This window comes from Rhincodon typus, chromosome 11 (genome assembly GCF_021869965.1).
Source record: "Rhincodon typus isolate 14 chromosome 11, sRhiTyp1.1, whole genome shotgun sequence".
Lineage (NCBI taxonomy): Eukaryota > Metazoa > Chordata > Chondrichthyes > Orectolobiformes > Rhincodontidae > Rhincodon > Rhincodon typus.
In genome coordinates, this window is record NC_063342.1 from 18,926,596 (window position 1) to 18,939,635 (window position 13,040).

The window sequence follows — 13,040 nt, forward strand, 5'->3', positions numbered from 1 at the left end:
AAGTAAGAACAGCTGACCAGAAGAGCAAATCACTTCAGGACTTAATATTGAGTTCAGCACCTTCAAAAGACTAGGCCCTTTACAGCCTCCTGGACTTCAAATTGTAAACCCTTCCCTTTCTTTTAGCTTGTAACATCCTGTGTTCATATGTCCTCTCTCCCCTCCGCCCCAACCCCACTGTTCTTGAAAGTTCTTTCCAGTCTGGCAGGAGACACACCATTGTTCTGCCATTCTCACTTTCCCATCACTTAATCTGAACTATCAACATCCTTTCTCCAGCAGCACCCTACACTCCCTCAAACTATAACATAAACGCTCTCCCCTCCACACTTCACTCCAGCTTTGGTGAAGAGCCCTCTAGACCGGAAGCATTCGCTTGCTGCCTCTCCATGGGTGACTCGCTGTGAAACCCAACGCTGGTTGTTTCCAGGAAAGCTAACGGGAAGTTGGTGGTGTCGGTGACGCATGCCCGGTGGGCGGGTGCGGGGCCTGGCGGAAGTGCGCCACTGGGAGATGACTGAAGCGGGGGTGGGAATCCAGCTCCGCGAGATGTAGGGGAGGGGAGGAGATTGGAGTTTGTCAACGTAGAGGCGGCGGTCTTGCTCCCTGTGGCCCCGTCCGTCAAATCGTGCGCCTTTTAAAGGACCAAGCAGCCGACGAGATGGCCTTGGCCTCCGTGCGGAGCGGGGCCGGCGGCAGTGACGGCAGGCCGCTGGCGTTGGGACCGCAGGACATCCCTCTGAGCGCCGTGAGTAATGTGGCTGCAGCCGCTGTGGAGCCTGATAGCTGGACGGAGGTTCACCCAGCATCGTGGGTGAGGGGCTGGGGTTGGGGAGGGTGTACCGTCCTGAGTGACAGGAGGGCACGCGGTTTGTTTTGGAGATGTTGTATTGCCTGCCTCTGTAGTCTGATCTCCGTCTCCATGCCCTGCTTATTAATTCTCTGTGTGTTATCTTAATTCACTCAGATGAGTCCCAAATTCCTGCACACCAACTCCACCAGTCACACTTGGCCTTTCAGTGCAGTGGCAGAACTGATAGGTGAGTGCTGTCAACTCTTTTTCTTGCCCTCCCCCCACCTCTCCTTTCTGAGTGTTAATCATTTTTATTATCAACTTTAAAATGAAGTCTTTTTTTAAAAAATGACGAAAGAACTGCGGATGCTGTAAATCAGAAACCAAGACGCAAATTGCTGGAAAAGCTCAGCACGTCTGGCAGCATCTGTAGAGAGAAATCAGAGTTAACGTTTCAAGTCCAGTGACCCTTCCTCAGAACTTAAGTTGCTGCCACATATGCTGCAATTTCAGGCAATTTTGTTTTTTTTTATCTTGACTCTTTTCTGAAGTTCTGTAATGCCTCTGAGAATCTGGATCTCTTCAAAATAAAGAACCTTATTCTTCATTCTGAACTTTTTTAGCTTTTATACATGTGATCTTGTATATGGAAATTTAAGTCATTGCAAAGCCAATGGTGCAGTAAGTCAACAATTGTTTAAAACAAAAACTGCAGTGACTATTTGAACCAGTTTGTGGTTAAGTATTGATAAGTTTTGGTTTATAAATGTCAGGTTGCAGAAGGAAGTAAATAGCTCATGCTACGCAAGTTGCCAAAGCTTATCTGAAAGAATATCTATTACAAAAATTCCTTGAAACTATACTGCATACTTTTTGAGTAGATTTCGCTACTCTCTCAGACCATGGCTTTCAGTTTCATTTTTGATCCACGCCTATTGATTCCGGTGTTTATGCTGAAATTTGTACTTTGAAACTTAAGGAATTTATTTGATGCAAAATCCTGTCTGACTCCTGATTTTTTTTAAAAATCATACTTCTGCAACTGCTTTTTACATTTTAAATTACATTTTAAATACTCAACGCCTAGCTATTTAGTAACTGAGACAACAAGGCATAGAGCTGGATGAACACAGCAGGCCAAGCAGCATCACAGGAGCAGGAAGGCTGACGTTTCGGGCCTAGACCCTTCTTCAGAAATGTAACTGAATTTGGATTGTATAATTAACCCCTTACAAATAGTCATTTGGTAGTACAGTACGAAACTTGAGTGTTTCTTGAAACCATATACACCTGAAACTTGTAATCTCTCAGTCAAATGTGACAAATGAAAAAGTCCCAAATTTTGCAGGGAACAGCAATATTTATTCCACAGTGTAAAGGTGCTCATTGATTGGCAAGTTGACACTGGGCAACACTGATGCATAAGGGAGTTATTGTCACTGTGCTTTTGTTTAGTACAGAAAAGGTGCAATGCCTGGACATGTTCATTTTGCCTGGAGAGGAGCAGGTCTCTGCTTGTCAATGCTCTCATGAGACTGGAGAAACAACCCCCACAGTGTTTTGTGCACCATGCAGTAGTTTTATCAAGATGTGCAAGTGCAGTTTTTAAGATGTATTTGCTGACGCTGTTTCCAGTATGAACACAGGATTGCAGAATTATTTTTTTCAATGATGTCCTGAATGTCATCTATTTGAAATCCATGTGGATTTGGATTAGGCCGAAGATTCAGGCTGGTGGGAGAGGATGGTTGTAGGTGAAGGTTGCACTGACCAGCCAAGCCTGGCAGAAAATATGTTGCTCCAAAGTGGAATTCTTGCAGAAGCCACTGAAGGTTTGAGATTTTAACACGGTGGTGGCAGAGGCATTTCCAGTGACTTTATTTTTTAAATCCCGAGCTTTTGTTGAAGGAGTGTTGATCACTTGGACAACAGAAACCACTTTTAAAAAATGTAGCCTCCGCAGTCAAGACCTGGCAATTTTCTGGCAACATTTTTGTAAATATTTCTGTACCCTTTAGAGCATTTGCATTCCTTCCTGTAAATATGGTGACCAGAATTGTATACACAATTCTAACTGTGGCCAATCCAGTGTTTACACAATTTCAGCATTACATTCCTGCTTTTGTGGTCATACCTTGTGTCCTGTAAAGGTGAATGTTCCATTTACTTTCTATACTGTCTTATCTACTTGCCCTGTCACCTTGAGAACCCTGTTGATATGGACCCCAATGTCTCTCACTTCCCTTGCCCCTTTCAGTATATTCCTTTTTATTGTGTTGTGTTTGCCCTCCAGAAAATCATTATCTCAGACTTCTATAAATTGAGTTCTGCTTGCCACTTTTACATTCACTTAGCGAACCAATCTGTAATCTACAGCCATTCTCTTCATTGTTAACTATATGGTCAAGTTTTGTCATATTGTATTTGTATGTGCCTCCATTGTGCAATAGTGGTGAAGTAAGTTTCCAATGAGCTTGACACGGTACAGTGCAGGCAGTTTGTCTGGATTGTGTTGAACTTCTTGAGTGGTTTGGAAGTGAATTCCTCTAGGCAAATGGAGATTACTTCATCATGCACTTCACTGTGCTTTATGGATGTTGGACAGACTTTGTAGAATTGAGATGTATTATTGGCTCTGAGCTACTCTTGTTACCACAATATTTATGTGGTTGGTTCACCTGTGCAATTCAACACTTTGGTCCGTACTTCTTTGAGGAGTGAATCAAATTAGCTGAGGGCTGTCAGCTTTGATGAGACTGCTTGCGTTAATGTGGCATCTTTCAAGTGATAAGTTGCCAGCATGCTGTCCTCTTCATAGGATGTGGTGACTTCCAGAATTATTGGCAGTCGGGACTGCAATGATAGAAAAGCTGTTGAATGTTATGGGGAGCAGGTTTTTGCAGGTAGTTGTAGACTGACTGTGTAGTGCGATTGTTATTTGCCACCTATTCAAAGTGGCCTCTGCTCATGTTGGTCTATCTACATACTGTGTCAGGAATCCTTCCTGAACGGACTGGACAAAATCCGCTCCATCTAAACTATTACAACTAAAAAGTTTCCAATCAATATTTGGAAAGTTGAAGTCACCCGTGACTACAACCCTGTGACTTCTGCACCTGTCCAGTATCTGCCTTCCAATCTGCTCCTCCACTTCTCTGCAACTATTAGGGGGTCTGTAACAAAGTGACTGCTCCTTTCTTGTTCCTGACCTCAACCCAAACTGACTCTGTAGACATATCACTCTCGAACTGCCTTTCAGTAGCTGCTATACTAGCCCTGACTAGCAATGCCACTCCCCTGGCTCTTTTACCACCCTCCCTATTTCTTTTAAAGCATCTAAATCCTGGAATTTCCAACAATCATTCCTGTCCCTGAGTTACCCAAGTTTCTGTAATGGCCACAACATGGTAGTTCCAAGTACTGACCCATGCTCCAAGTTCATCCGCCTTATTTCTGATGCTTCTAGCATTGAAGTATACACACTTCAAACCATCCCTGTGTCCACAATTACACTCCATCAACCGCATTTCTTTATTAACAACCTCACTCCCTGTTGTGTTTTTTGGAAGGCTGAATACCTCATCCTCTGAATTACAAACCTGGTTCCCCACCCCCTGCCAATCTAGTTTAAACCATCCCGTATAGCTCGAGCAAATGTCCCTCCCAGGATATTTGTGCCCTTCCGGTTCAGGTGCAACCCGTCCTTACTATACACGTCTCACCTTCCCCAGAATGTGCTCCAATTATCCACATAATGGAAGCCCTCCCTCCTACACCAACCCTGTAGCCACGTGTTTAGCTGCACTCTCTTCCTATTTCTTACCTCGTTATCACATGGCATTGGTAGTAATCCAGAGATAACTACCCTGTTCGTCCTGGACTTCAGCTTCCAATCTGACTCCCTGTACTCGTGTTTCACATTCTGTCTTTTTTCTACCTATGTCATTGGTCATTGGTACCGATGTGTACCATGACTGCTGGTTGCTCACCCTCCCCCTTAAGGATCTTGAAGACACGATCCGAGACGTCACGGACCCTGGCATCCAGGAGGCAACATCCGTTCGTCTCATTCGTATTCACTGAACCACCTGTCTGTGCCTCTAACTATTGAATCCCCCACTACAATTGATCTCCTATTCTCCCCCACTTCCCTTCTGAGCCACACAGCCAGACCCTGTACCAGAGACACGGTCCCTGTGACTTACCCCTGGCAGGTCGTTCCCCCCCCAACCCCCCAAACAGTATCCAAAACAGTACACTTATTGTTGAGGGATTCTATGATTCTCGGTTCACCTGTGCAATTCAACTCTTTGGTCCGTACTTCTTTGAGGAGTGAATCAAATTAGCTGAGGGCTGTCAGCTTTGATGAGACTGCTTACGTTAATGTGGCATCTTTCAAGTGATAAGTTGCCAGCATGCTGTCCTCTTCATAGGATGTGGTTTCTTTTAAAGTGCATTGTCTCTAAAATTAATTCAGCTAAATAGAAACAATTTTTATTCCATTGTTTGACTTTGTTTTCACTTCTCCAGATAATGCATATGATCCAGATGTAAATGCAAAGCAGATGTGGATTGATAAGACTGAAATAAAGGAAAAAATTTGCTTGATATTTGCCGACAACGGCCAGGGGATGAATCAAAGCAAGTTGCACAAAATGTTGAGGTACCTGTAATTTGTTGCTTTTCTTATAAATAATATAGAAGGAAAATCAGTGACATGTTCTCTGTTTTTGATCTTTGAAAGTTCTTTTCATGATTAAAATTATTCAGCAATTTGAATGGAAAATCTTTAGATTATGAGCAGTAGACTGCAGCTTGATATACTTGTGTCTTTTGTGGTTAACCTTTGCTTGAGATCATTGTTTGCTGGTGCATGCAACAACTTAAAGTAATAGGTAGCAACCTTACTTACACAATTACACACTCTAAGCAAGGCTATCTTCTGGGCTGTATACTATACAATTTTAGGGATTAACAGAAATACTGAAAATTACTGAGACTGAAACTAAAATTTCACTCATCTTGCAGTATGCTTACCTTTCTTGCTTAACTTCATCTAACCCTGCTAACATAGTAAGTTGTTTTGCATCTGTGAGTCAGATCCTTCATTTCTGGAAGTCCATGGGATTTCTAGGATACAATTTACTGCAAATGGAGTTGTAGAAATGGTGCATTATGCATTCTTAAAAAATTGATGCCTTTTAATCATTCCCTTTAGAAAGGAAGAAAGCACCTAGTAATGTAATCAATCCTTTTCTGAAAATAATGTCATCAGACCAATGTGTGTCAAAATAGTTATTTGATAAACAAATACTTTCGTAGGTTTTTATCTCGCACACATCAGGATGTATGCAAATTTAAAATGGAACAATAATTTATCCTAAATACATAAGAACACACAAATCCGGGTCCTCAGGCCATTCAGACCCTCAAATCCATTCTGCCCATGATGTCTTGTTGCAATCTCATCCAAATTCCTATTCCTGAGAAGCTTTCTAATTCTTGCCGAATAAGAATCTACCTACCTCTGCCTTAAAAATTTTCAAGCACTCTGCTTCCATTACCTTTTCCAGGGAAAGAGTTCCAAACACTCAACCCCCTCAGAGAGAAAAGTAAAATCGCCTAACCTTGGTTTTAAATGGGTGACTCCTGATCTAGAACTAGATTCTCCCATAACAGAAAATAACATCCTCTCCACATCTACCCTGTCAAAACCTTTTCGGAATTTTATATGTTTCAATCAAGTTACATCTTGGTCTTCTAAACACCAGTCGATGGATACAAACTTATGCTGTCCAATCCTTGCTTTTTGGTCAAAGAGCAAAGGGTTTAATTCCAGTAAACCATCTCTGCCTCCAATGCATTTACATCCTTCCTGAAATCAGGTGGCCAACACTATGCGCAGCACTCTGGAAGCAGTTTTACCAGTGCCATGTACAATTGAAGCATAACCTTGCTACGTTTGTATTCCATTCTCTTGGGATAAATGATTACATTCTGTTTTCTAATTACCTGGTGTGCCTGCACACTAACCTCTTGTAATTCACACACTAGGACACCCAGGTCTCTCTACAATTTGCAGCTCTGCAAACCTCACCCATTTAGATCATTTCTTTATTCTTTCTGTCAAAATGGACAATTTCAGAATTCATTGTTGGTGTGACACCAGGGATATAGACTGTACATCCCAATGACTGTGATTTGCATCAAACGATATGATGCTTTGTCCAGAGAAACAGGCAGTATACTGACCATATTCAACCAACCTGTGCCTGAAAGATGTAGAATGTAACAGCCAATATTAGATGTAATTCTGCGATTGAGTAGATTTGCAAATAATCCGAATGTGCCAAGAATTATTCTAACAACCAAATTAAGATTATCACTCATCATTTGAATCAAATAAAAAAAGTTTGACATAAATTTGTTTTGGCCTTGAACAGCTGCCAGGGAGAAAGTTGGAGTTGGTGGTTAGGGAGCTGTGATTGTCTTGAGGACTAAAGATAACAACTTCACTCTTCACAACTTTTAACTGGGGAACAGGCTGCTCATCATTACTGAATGCTGCAAAAGCATTCTGAGAACCTAGAGACACTGAGATAGTTTAGAGAGCTGGTGATAACTTGCAATGAAGGAGAATGGTGTAGTTATCTGTATTGATGAGTTGAAGGCAAGCCAAAAAGAAGGACGGATAGCTTGCCTTTGTCACAGTGACGTAGGGTGTCATTTTTGACTTCGATGAGTTTCACAAGGACGCAAATGTAGTTGAAGGGATCCAAATGTGGTGTTTCACAAGAACATGCAGTAGGAGCAGGAACTGGCCATAACATTATGGTGACCTCGCTCCACCATTCAGTATCAATATAACTGATCTTTTGCTTCAACTCCATTTTCCTGTATGATAATAGTACCTCTTGATTTTGTGAGAGACCAAATATTTGTCTGTTGGAGTCTTAAAGGTATTCAATAATTGATCATATTAGGGCTGCCCCAGTAAGGTCAGAGCAGTACAAATTGGCTGAAAGTGGTTCTCAGTTGAAATAAAATGGCTGAGGAAGATTTTTAGCTGTAACAGTAGCTCTGCTGTTTTGAAGTTAAACTATAAACTAGAGTAGTTTGCCTTCGTTGGAGGAGTACATACAAGGTAACTAGATTGTGATAACAGTGTCTTGTGAATTGTATACAATGAGCTTTATGGAACAGAAGCAGATAAGATCATAAGATACAGGAGTAGAATGGCCATTTAGCCCATTGAGTCTGCTCTGCCATTTGATCATGACTGATTTGATATATTTCTCAACCCAATTCTCCTGCCTTCTCCCCATAATCTTCGATCCCTTTACTAATGGAGAACCGCAGAATGCTCAATAACACATCCTCCGCAGCCTTCTGTGGCAATGAGTTCCACAGGTTCATCACCCTCTGGCTGAAGAAATTCCTCCTTATCTCCGTTCTAAAGGGTCACCCCTTCACTCTGAGGTTGTGAATCCTGTCCTTTCAAACCTGTACTGCAATGCTAAATGGTTTTGCTTGTATTTATTATTTTAAGATGTGAAAAGCAATGTACTATTTTAGCTTGAAAAGCATTAAATTCTTATTTTTTTATTTCTTGTTCCTTCCAGCTTTGGATTCAGTGATAAAGTTGCAGTAAATGGTCACGCACCTGTTGGGCTTTATGGCAACGGCTTCAAGTCTGGATCCATGCGGTTGGGAAAAGATGCAATTGTTTTTACAAAAAATGGGGAAACATGTAGTGTGGGCTTCTTGTCGCAGACTTATCTTGAAGCAATAAAAGCAGAAAATGTGATTGTACCGATTGTTTCATTCAACATGAACAATATCCTTTTTCTGTTGGAGATATTTGTTCTTGATTAGAAGACTTGCTGTTTCAGAGCTGCATTATCTGCCCTTTTTCTGCAGGTCTGTGCTCTGCAATTTTTAATGTAGTTGGTGAGTGGCATTATTGGTGTTTAATGTTTGTTGGGAGTTGTGATTTATGTACACTTCCCATCCCCATATGTTGTTTTGACTGGGCAAATTAACACTCGGCAAGCAAAGATATAAAGATTAATAAGAATGGTTTAAACTGTGCAAATGCATGCAACTACCCTTCTCGAAACCATTGTACCCATACACACACAAGCTCTGAGTCCAGGAACAGAATATTTTAAAAAATCTCTGCAAAATGTTACATTGTTTTTTTGGCCAAGTATCAGCTAAATGTAAAAAAAAAAAAAAATTCTTCCCAGATTGTCCAAATATTGAAATGTAGCCAAAGTTACTTCACACTCCACTTCTTTCTACTGAGTAGTCTTCGATTGCAGGCATGCCTATCTGAATTCTGTTCTTCTGGAAGCAATGGTGGTGAATTGTGCGTTCTGTTTTTAAGAACTCTCTGGCTGCAACAATTGAGACATCTCCCTTTAAGAACCCTCCACTCGTGGTGATCAAGTGTCTGATGGGTCTTGAACTCTCCAATTTTATTAGAAGGCTTTTGGAAAAAGAGGATAAAAACTGTTGCTTGAAGCAAGATCTTTCTTCATGTTCCAATCCAGTAGCTTTATACATTCGCAAATTGGGTCATTTGATCTTATACCGAAAAGCAGCTTGTATTCTTTGCAAATGCTTCCATTTTTTTTCCCTGCTGTGGCTAGAGTCCTGTGTTTTGCAATATGTTCTTGCCAAAAAAGAGTCAGGTATGTGTCCAGTCAATAATAATCCAAATTAATGTTTCAAATAATACATCTTCATATTCCAAAACTGCAGCTTCATCTATTGAGCTCGAATCATTGTTCCTCCTGTTTCAGGCTTTCTGTGCTTTTTGTGCATTGTAAGAAGATATTTTTATGTTCACAATATTCTTTGAAAAGATCTTCAAAGTTTGGCAAAACATGTTGGGAACCTGAGAAATGTTGATACGCTGCAAGAGTTACAAACTGCTATTTATTTGAAAGTATGGTTACATTCTTTAACACCAGTCTTACAAAAGCTTCTAAGCGAGGACATGCAGTCAAGTTTGAAAGCAATTTTGCAATATTCTTTATTTAACACGGAAAAAGAGCTCCTGGCAGAACTGGATGCTATTTCTGGAAAACGAGGGACAAGGATTATAGTTTGGAATATAAGAATGTAAGTTAAACTTTGTTAATTGGTACTTTGTAACAATTTCACTGGAAAGAAATGAACACAGTGGAAGACACAATAGATTGCACTCATCGATGGACTTTTTAAAACAGCTGTATTCTGGTCGCTGATACAATCATTGCATAATGAGACTTTACACACAGAAGGAGGCACTTTGGCTAACCACATTTGGACTGGCTCTCTGAAAGTGCTGTCTGTTCAGTCCCAGTTTCCTGTTCTTCCCTCTACCCTTATTTTAAAATAAGTTAAACTTTGATCCAGTTTCCCTTTCCTAGTTGGGCAGTTAGATTCCACTTCAACCACTCTTTTCTGGTCGATATTTGATGTCTTGACAATGTCTAGATAATAAATTGTAACTCTCCATTTATTTTATGATCTTAAACAGATACACTCAAGTTACTGACTCAGCGATCAATAGAAATTTGTTCCTTATTAAAATCCTCCTTAGTTTGATCACCTTTACTAGGAGGTCTGTTACCTTTTTATTCTGTGAATGACCAGTTATATAGCTCTAAGTACTTTCTGAGAGAGTTTTGTTAAATTTCAAAGACTTAAGGTACAGATTTTAATAGTGTTAATTTATTTCAAGAACCAAGGATGGAAAACCAGAGTTTGACTTTGAATCTGATAAGCATGACATCAGAATTCCCGGAGATCTTTTAGATGACGACACAGGAAAAAGAAAGTACAAAAGACAGGAACGGATGGATCAAATTGTGCCTGAAAGTGATTATTCTTTAAGAGTAAGTTAAAATGAAGTGTTGCCAGCAAGCTTAGTTGCTTATGTTGGTATTTTGGAAGGCCAGGCAGTTTGTGATTGAAATTTGATTGTCCAAATAAATAAAATTGAGTCACAACCAACTAGTTTTGTTTCTGATTTGAATTGTAGTAATTTGAATTTTCCTGACAAGTGTCAATGTGCAAAATATTTTAAAAACACATATGGCCTTGTGAAGAGAATAACTGCTTCTAAATAAGTATTGATTATTAAGGTGCATTGAGAAAAAGTCTATTCTGACGTTCTGTTCCATGCCATTGGTTTATTTAATCTGAGAATTTGAAATAAAATTTAATATTGGAATTAGCTTACTATAGATGATGTTCATGAGGATGATCACTGAATATTTAAAGAATATTTGAGATATTTTCCACTTCATACTTATAGGTTGTTGTATTTTTTTTTCAGGCCTATTGTAGTATTTTGTACCTGAAGCCACGGATGCAAATCATTCTTCTGGGAGTGAAAGTCAAAACTCAGCTCATTTCTAAAAGTCTCGCTCACATTGAACATGATATATACAAACCAATGTTTATTGTATCCTTTTTGTAGTAACTTTAAACAAAATAACATGGGAGATGAACTTGTAAATGATAAAATATATGCCACTTTATAAAGTGTACATTTTTCAAGGTGAAATATTGACAGTAATGGGAATTTTCAGTAGTACGTTTTGCAGTAAAACCTCAGCAGATATGTCGAAGAGATTAACTTAAGCATACGAGTTCAGACTTCGAGGCAAAGAGGCTCTATTCGTGATATCACAGGGAGCCGCTACTGACAAGTCGTCAGGTACGCAATCTCCGCAGATTGCAGAATTGGAGCGGTATTTATACATAGAGGAAACTTACGAAATAGTTATTGCATGCACGCAAGCACGTGCACATATTACCACACCTCCCCCCACCCCACCAAGGCAGGCTATCTGTCATGATCTCTCAAATTTTGGTTGCTGATTTGTTAACTTTAAGCAGCATGTGTCTTAAGTTTCTGGTCAACATTGCACAACGTGATCTAAGCTTTCTGTAGTCTTGTAACAATTTGTCACGTGTATTTTACTTGACCTATTTTCCCATCATTCTAACCTCTAATTCTGAGTTTTAGCCACATTCTACATCTAATCTCTCTTTACGCTTTAACTATTCTTCCACAATTCCCTCCTTTTTGCTCCTTGGATCACTATCAGTAGTCACTGTTATCAAATCTGGGGTCATACCCTAAGGGAAAGGGTTTCCTGTTGAGGCATTCCTGTTCATCATAATTGGGATCGCTGGTTACAGTACAGGGGAATAAAGGGACAGGGTTTTGAGGTCCACGGTGGGTGGGGGGTAGGAACAGAACAAATCAGACGTGTAGCGATAACACCGATAATAATAATAACCAGGATGGTGCTATAATGAGTTAGAGTACTCCACCAACTCCCGAATGGCCACCAACCAGAGCTCGGAGGATTTATAGTTGTGAAATTGTTCACCAACAGCTTTGATCTGGTTGACGGCTCGTTGGATGCGATCAGCCAAACGAGCGGTGTTTTCGGATTCATCTGGGATATAAATGCGTCACTCTTGGCCAGTGATGGCACATGTGCTGCCCTTCTCGGCCAGAATAAAGTCAAGGGCCAGGCGGATTCTGTAAGGCTACAGTGCGGGTTGCCACAGGTTCGGCAGATGAGCGGGAAATGGCTTGGTTAGTTTCCTCAAAAGCACAGGCAGTCTCATTGGCCAGTTTCTCTAAGGCAGATGCCATGTTAATTAATTTGCGTGCTGCTTTCCTGGTCCCATAAATAGGGAAGGTAATCATGAAGAACCACTCGGTTTCAGCGATAGCACGCTTGTTACGTCTGGTCCACGAGGGGTGCTTGTCTAGAGTGGGGAGATGACGCATGTGAGGAACGATCTAGGCCAAATAGCAAGATCCGGTCCCTGAGGGAGACAGCCAAGTGTAGGCCCTGAGGCCATTACCAAAATAGCTACTGTTATAAGGGATAAACTGAGTTATATAATCAAAAGTTCCTGCTGATGTGAGGTTAGTAAAATTAAGCTTGGATGGAGGCCAAGCCTCTGGCATTACATCAAAATATTGGGTGCAATTACTCTGACCTGCAAACCAACCCTTAAGCTTAGATCTAGTGAGGCAAATGGAATTTACCAGTTTTCCCACCCTTGATGTATTAGTGATGGCGACGTATGGTGGGATATGGGCGGTATTAAGTAGAGGTTGGTACCAACCTTTAAATGTTAAAAAGTTGTACCCTGCCGATTCCCACTTCTCTTGGGTGCCTGTAATGTCCACCCAATATATCCCCCTCTCTGCGGAAGATGTAGC

General features: G+C 40.7%; 1 protein-coding gene across 4 annotated transcripts in view; it reads left to right on the plus strand.

Annotated features, from left to right (window-relative positions):
- The first annotated feature begins 508 nt into the window (after nucleotides 1-508).
- The window catches only part of LOC109931459 (MORC family CW-type zinc finger protein 3-like), a 57,845-nt gene continuing 45,313 nt past the window's right edge, over nucleotides 509-13,040 (plus strand). For all 4 annotated transcript variants that reach the window (XM_048602601.1, XM_048602603.1, XM_048602602.1 and 1 more), the window contains exons 1-7: nucleotides 509-748; nucleotides 968-1,040; nucleotides 5,324-5,456; nucleotides 8,416-8,630; nucleotides 9,778-9,922; nucleotides 10,527-10,680; nucleotides 11,124-11,252. In XM_048602601.1, the coding sequence (XP_048458558.1) occupies nucleotides 662-748; nucleotides 968-1,040; nucleotides 5,324-5,456; nucleotides 8,416-8,630; nucleotides 9,778-9,922; nucleotides 10,527-10,680; nucleotides 11,124-11,252 (936 nt within the window). In that variant the 5' untranslated portion in view covers nucleotides 509-661. The remainder of the gene's footprint in view (nucleotides 749-967; nucleotides 1,041-5,323; nucleotides 5,457-8,415; nucleotides 8,631-9,777; nucleotides 9,923-10,526; nucleotides 10,681-11,123; nucleotides 11,253-13,040) is intronic.